The sequence below is a fragment of the Lasioglossum baleicum genome, chromosome 9 (genome assembly GCF_051020765.1).
Source record: "Lasioglossum baleicum chromosome 9, iyLasBale1, whole genome shotgun sequence".
Classification (NCBI taxonomy): Eukaryota; Metazoa; Arthropoda; class Insecta; order Hymenoptera; family Halictidae; genus Lasioglossum; species Lasioglossum baleicum.
Genome location: NC_134937.1, coordinates 14,496,714 through 14,503,944, shown reverse-complemented (window position 1 = coordinate 14,503,944; position 7,231 = coordinate 14,496,714). Strand labels below are relative to the sequence as shown.

Sequence of the window (7,231 nt, the reverse complement as noted above, 5' to 3'; positions counted from 1 at the left end):
CCGTTAGGGTAGCGAAGGTTTATCTAGAGATCGATAGATCGGTGCCTCCCCTGAACACCGATGCGACAGCGGACGCGTTTAGTAAACGTCTGGCCCCATAAATGGGTACGCCCTAATAAGAAAAATGCTCCTAATTGCAGGGGTGTCTCTCTCTTAAGTATCTTTATTGTTATCGGCCATATAAGAAATTAGGGGGAAGCTACAGCGAGCGGAGAGTGCGCTCGTGCTTAACGGATGTGTCGTACCAAGGTCATTTCAAGGCTGACGAACTTTAATTGCATACCAACTGCTGACGTTGGAAGATGATGTTAGTTACAATTGTTAAATTAAAAAATGACGCAGTGATCTGGCTAAATTAGTTCTTGTGCAGCCTCGGTCATTGAACGAGTCTAGAAAATCCAATACACTAAGCCAGTTTAAATAATTAAAAATTTACTACGATGCACAGTGGGCGGAACTACTAGGGTAAACTACTTACATCTTTGATTTTTTAAATTTTTTAGTTGGGACGCAGGTAAAACAAAAATTTTCCGATTCTGAGGACATTTAATATTTGCATTATTGCTCAAAATTTTGATGATCCACAGTAAACCGTATCAGGGCGAATCATTATAATCTCGCTGCATCTTTGTATCGAGTAAATATTTTTAGTGATCCTAGTTGTAAGTGTAATTATAGCTCCAAGGACTTGGATCATGTTCTATGGCAGTGTCGTCTTTATGATTCCCAAAGAATTAAATTAGTAAATAAGTTGCGCAAAATTAAGTTTTTTCTACCATTGAAAGCGGACATTTTCTTTGCTAAACCTAATGTTAAAGCCTGTGAATATATCTTCCAGTTTTTAAACGACTGCAATCTACATCTCTAGCGATTATTAAGTCTGTCATTGTACACTAACTATAAGCCTACTGTATAATGGTTAAAGCTGAAATAAACCTATAATAGGTTTCAGTAGCTCAATAAAAAAATAAATATTTGCATTATTCGCGAGGAAAGTTGCAACTGATATTCTAATTTAATATCGAGCTCGCCCAATTAATTTCTGCGGCAGTTCGGTCGTTAAATGGGTCCCAAAGAATCCGGCCGGCGTTTTTTAATTGCCAGGCGGTCGAGAGCTAAACGCGCGGAGAGAAGAGAGAGAGAGAGAGAGAAAAAGAAGCGTGTAAGAAGTGAAAGTTCGGTGAACCGAAGATTCGAGGGACGTAGACCTGGGTGCGCACCCTTTAATCCCATTTAACGCGTCGGGTGGCTCGGGCACGCCTAAAGTCGCGCTGAAACGCGATCCAGGTATATATCGTTCCGCAGTTCCGGCGTTCCGGACGTCCCGTTCCGTCGTTCCACGGTTCGAGCGCGAGAGTAGGCAGTTGCGTGTGTCGTGTCAGTTATATCTCGGCAGCGAGTGCCGTCAGGCGCACGGGTGTTACGACGCGCGTCGTTCCTTCGAAATCCTCGTGTATCTTTGCTCTAACGCAATTGTCACAGTTTTAAACAATTCTAAACTGTCCATCGTGATTTCCCCAGTTGTACAAAGTGTGCCTTTTCGCGTGGTTGCAAAGTGTCAACAACAGTTTATTTACCTACTAAGAACGTATATGTTTGTGTTTACATCAGCGAAGAAAATGTTTGTGTACATTGAGGAATACTCACTCTCAGGTTGGAATTGGTCCGTCGACACGTGACAGTGTTCGCGATTTCTTCTGATTTCGATCGATCGAATAAACCTTGATGCTGGTCGGCGGTAGTATCGCTAGCATGCATGGCGGGACACAATTACCTGCAGGACATTATAATGAATTATGTAGGAGATCGAATCACGTCTGTTCGAGAATCATCGACGTTGCACGGTCGATGGTCCTTACGCGTTGAAATAAACGTTGGTTAATTTTCAAGTGTTTTATACTATTTTCGTGGATGTTTTCGATTGATATCGTGCGTACCTGTGTTTTGATCGATGTGGAATGGTGATTCTACCCCCCAATTGTCAGCGTGAAGTTTTCTCGTTCGATCCTCTTGTGGGAATCGATTCGTTTTCCTGTGACTCACTCGCGGCACACGTGTTCCACTTGGTAACAACCACTTTTGCAACACCAACGAGGATTTTTAAGACGCTATTGATTGTCTGAACTATTTAATTCGCGGGAGACACTTTACTGCACGAGATAGAATACATATATTAGTATTGCCTGGAAACCACGAAGTTGCGCTTGCGCGTCGCGTACTCGAAATCGATCGGGATCGAGATGAGGTGTTTTTTCGATTATCGAACGATCGCGGCGACAGGGACAGTGAGCTTAGGGTTGCCAGATGTCCTCCTTTCGGATTATTTGTTCTTTCTCTGAGGTGCGTCAGTTCTATTCTCTTTTTAGTTGTTTATTATACTCTTAAAGCCTTATTATAAAAGTAATTATATATATGTAAATTAATTATGTAAATTGCAACAGGAATTTTCAGTAGTTCTGTTTCAATGTTGATCTATAACAGTTGATGTAATGTTAGAAAATGGAAAAGACCGACATGGTACACATGCTACACATCAAATTGCAAAGTATTTTCAGATGATTCTTTTTGCATCGTGCCGTCTGGTAACCCTAAGTGTTAGGTGAGTTCGAACGTTGACAGTGAGGTTATAGTGCAGTATAGTGAGTAAAGTGGTTTCCCGGAAGATCATTAGAAAAGGAAAACTCGGATAATCGTGATGGCTTACGTGCTCTGGCGAGTGTTCATGAAGAGGTACTTGAAGGTGCGGCTGGGCCTCAGGAATTTACCGGTAAGCGTGCCTGAGTTTTGTAATTTCGTGCGTCCATGATTCCGCGGATGCGAGCGCGCAGACTCCGCTTCCTGCGCGCTTGATTCGAACGCTGGCAAATTCGGACGCGCGCAATTTAAACGCGTGAAATTTGAACGCGCAGAGTAGAAATGCGTGAATTCGAGTGCGTGTAATTTTAGCGCGTGAAATTCGAACGCGCTCAATTTTTAACGCGTAAAATAGAAATGCGCTGAATTCGAGTGCGTGAAATTCAAGCGCCCAAGGTTATATTTTGCCAGCAAACTCCGCAAAAATTTAATCCGAAAATGCATGTTTCGCGAATATCCCAGCGCTACGGTAAAAGCCCCCGCAATAATTTACTAGCAGCATAAATATTTGAAACGTGTTGCGGGAAACATTGAAATTCGAGCGGCCATCGCAGAAAGTCCGCGAGCGGTGCAATTATTAGACTGCAACCGCGGCTAATGCGAGCACGGGTAATTGGATAATTGCCGTTCAGCTCGTGCACCGCTTCTTTTCTTTCTTCTTTTTTGTCACGATTCTACGGCAGACATCGATTCGCATCGATACATCGTGATCGATAGGATGCGTGCACGGTTCATTGAATTCCCTCACGCGGGATTCTTTCTTGAGCCGTTTCATCGTCGAACCACGACGATAGACGGTACGCAATTATCGTCAGAGAAACGTTTCTTCTTTTGCAACTCGCTCACCGGCATCGTTATTAACACGTTGACTGTCGATCGAAATTATACTTCTTCATTTCCCGTTCACGCTCCGCCGAGATTTCCGAGATTAACACGTGCGTACGGTTTCTTTCTATTTATCCCTCTTTCCCTGTTAGACGGTGTACTTGATCAAACTGGCCGAGTTCCTTTCCTGTAATTTGCCCTGTAAGCCCATTCATTTATGGGGATCACACTTTCATTTATTTCCCCACATTTTGTTTAACACGTTTCATGCCACGTGTACCACCGATGGTACTCGTTAAACTGTCCATTCAGGCTGACGTATTTGTTTAATGCGCTAAAAGCATATTATAAAAAATGCATTATAGAACAAAGCACACAACTTCGTTTAACTGTCGAGCAAAAACATCACGGATAGGTAAAAACGCAGTCGATAAATTCTGTAAATGAACGAATAAGAATTGAGTGAATAAAGTCTCTGTTTTCCATAAAATACATTGAGCACTGCAATTTTTTGGAGATCTCGTGGCTGTTTAAGAATTGTTTGATTAAATTGAAACTTTTTAGTGACTGCCGAGGTGGGTGGTAGTAATGTTAACGCATTAGTCGTGGATCTGTATCGCTCTCATTTGTCGATAGATCCTGTTATTAAATTTTCCCGGTGAACGGGTTGACTCGCTGGCGAACACGGCGCCGACAGGCCTCCGTGAGGCGTGTTTAATCAATCAAGGAAAAGAGGTACCCCGATGACCGGTCTGTGTACCCAAAGGCACACCCTGCTAATAAATTTCGTACAGCAGACCGGAAGGGAAATATAACCGTGAGGCAGGGTGCAGTGCAATTTACGACGTGTCGGGTTGGATTACTTTGATCGTCGCGCCGGACGATCTATTCCGCGGTCAGGCGAACCACTGTTTCATTCTGGAGTGATTAGGATACCTGTTAACCGATCGATCGATACCCATTCTACAACAATTAACCCTTGGTAAAGAAAAAAATATTCTTCATTCGATTTTCCAAACAAGATTATACACCGAGGAGGTCAACCTATTCCTCGATCGATATCGAATGCAACGCGTTTGATCTTTTTAAACTTACTTGGAGATATTTTTGTCTCTGTTTGACGTGGTCTATGCTAATAAAACTTGCACCATGATCTTCAAACACCACTTGATAAAATTTCTTTCCTGAACCCTCTGAAACGATTGATTAAGATATTGTGCGCGAGTCAATTTAAATAAAAGAATTCGGAATGGTAGGGGAACAGCGAATTGTTGTTTGAAATGATAAGGTATCGACGAGAGAGTGTTGAAGCAGTTTCTCTTCTCTTTGTATGAAATTCTTGGAACAGCACGGTCATTTGTCGGGCCCTCCTCAGACCTCGTTTCTTAATCACTTTTGCCATTTAAATCGGTTCGAGTGAATAATGATCGCTCACCCATTGACGAGTTATCTTCCGTTGTCCTTGCGAAAGAAGTCTTTACACAACGCGGATGATCATTCTTTCTTCAATGCCGACTTCAAATTAGCAATTGTTCGTTATGAAACTCCTTTACAATCTATGCTCGGTTGTTTATGGCACAGAGCAATTCCTTTGCAGGATGATCTGCGATAGTGATAGTATTTTACGATGCTTTAATGCGAGTAAATAACAACGATTATAGAAATTGTTTCTGAATGATTCATGATACAATTGGTCTGTGTCGAAAGGGACTACTCTACTTCATACTAGTCTGGTTATTCGTAATCTGGTGGAGAGGATCACTGTATTTTGTAGTCAGACAAAAGATTGAATACTTGAAGAAGCAATTTTTAAAAAATCGTAACTTACGGACACCCCGAAATTCTTTGAAAGGGCACTCGGTCTAAAAAAATGCTCACTGGGCCAAAGAAGGTATCTGGACGGTATCAAGACACGAAGCATCCTCTTAATAAATTAAGAGAGGGTGGGAGGTAAAAAAGGTAGGGTAGACGAGCCAGAGGGAGACTGTTGGAGAGCAGTCGGGAAGAAAGGAGCGGTAGGCGGTCAGAAACAGCCGGATCAGGGGCTGTGGCGGGTGCGGGGAGGTTCTGCAATTCAGTTTGCGGTCGCCGAGTCAGGTTACGTTAGGTTAGTCCAGCGGTTGGTCCCCGTGACCGTGAACCACGGCTGACCTGCGACACAAACACAGTCTCTCTCTCCCCTATCTAGCTCTCTCCTTCTCCTTCTCCTCCTCACCCCTCATTCTCTCCCTTTCTCTCTCTCTCACTTGCCTCCCACCTTCCATAAATCTACCTGCATTACATCGCGTCTCGTTCCACGATGGTTGGAACCATTCCCTCTTTCTCTTTCTGCTCTCGGTCTCCGTGGCCGTTGCATTGTGCGCTCTTCTGGATCTTCGAGTGATAAATACGGCTGGGCCACCCTCTAGTCTGTCCTCCTCCTCTGGCTCGATCCTCTCGTGGAACCGTTTCCCGGTTTTATCGTAGTTACGACCGTCGAGGAACTCCCCGGAGACATCGTCCCTGCGTGGGCGTGCGCTGATCTATTTCGTTTTTCTTCGATCCGTGTGTCTGACTACCTTGCCCGGTTGTTTCGCGGGAGTAGTCCCAGCCTGCTGGCCCCCTTATCGCCGTTAACAATTGCCCACGGGAATATCGCGCGTTCCCTCGGAGACGCTGTCAATTGCGCTCGTGATGCGCACCGGACGCCTCAAAACTGGTGGCCCACTTTTCGTCCAAACGTATATGCTGAGACGCAAAGTAATGCGATTGGAGGCAATAAATTAGTCTAAAATCCGCAGTCTACTGATTACCTAGCACGGTTTTAAGTAACCAAGCCGGTCTTGTCTATCTATGCACCCACAGTATGGACAGAGCGTGAATCGAACACAGTTAGTAATAATACACCCATAATGTTCGACGAGCGAAACACAATGGCCTCCGACGTCCTCAGGAAAAGATAAGCATGGTAGCAATTGAACCGCGGATTTATCAATACGTCAGATTGACGTTCCCCCTCGTGTTATCGCAATGTTGTTCAGCATTATCATCCTCGCTCCCGGGTAGATAGCAAAATCCATCCACTCCTCTCGCTGTATGACTATTTAATTGTTTCGTCTTGGCGCTAATTTAATTGCTGCCGGCGCGGCGGTCGGTATCGGTGCAACGCCCACGATCGGTAGCCTCTTCGTTTTATCTGAAATAATTTGTTCCATTATCGGCGCACTTGTGAATCGAATGTGGAAACACCGAGAAGAATGTTTCCTTTGGACGAATGTAGGCGGACAGATTGATCGATGGCTCTTTAATCGCTATTGTGAACGTTCACGGCCGTTGCAGATCGGATCAGCCATGTGAGATGAGTCTCGCAGTTGAACGAACGAGCCCGGCAGAATTGTCCATCCTGCATTTGCATACTCATTGCGAGCCGTTTGTCCTCTTAATTCGTTTAAGACTCTTGCGAAAACCCTTTCGCCGGGCCCGCAATGAAAACCATCGGATCATTTTTGTCTGGGAAATAATCCTGTAGAGGATTAGAATAAAAATTCTCAACAATTTGTTCACTATTCTAAATATTTCCTAGTTTCGAACTAGGAAATCATTGTTACCAAAATACTAAGAGAACTTCTACTACTACTTCATACCATAAAGATACGTCTCCCTATAAATCTCACGCAGGTTATATCACGGCGTGTAAGCAAAACAAAGTTCCCATAAGGAGACGACAAGTGTTGACACTGAGATACAGCCTCGCAAATTTGCTCTAGCACCTTTCCCAACAAGCAGCACCCAG

At 44.0% G+C, this 7,231-nt stretch overlaps 1 protein-coding gene across 2 annotated transcripts in view; it reads left to right on the top strand.

Annotated features, from left to right (window-relative positions):
* The first annotated feature begins 1,390 nt into the window (after positions 1-1,390).
* Positions 1,391-7,231, top strand: part of LOC143211916 (uncharacterized) — a 353,326-nt gene continuing 347,485 nt past the window's right edge. The window contains exons 1-2 of one of the 2 annotated variants that reach the window (XM_076430044.1): positions 1,391-2,340; positions 2,556-2,767. In XM_076430044.1, coding sequence (XP_076286159.1) covers positions 2,696-2,767 — 72 coding nt within the window. In that variant the 5' untranslated portion in view covers positions 1,391-2,340; positions 2,556-2,695. Of the gene's footprint in view, positions 2,768-7,231 lie in introns of both variants that reach the window. The other variant, XM_076430043.1, reaches the window with a different exon arrangement.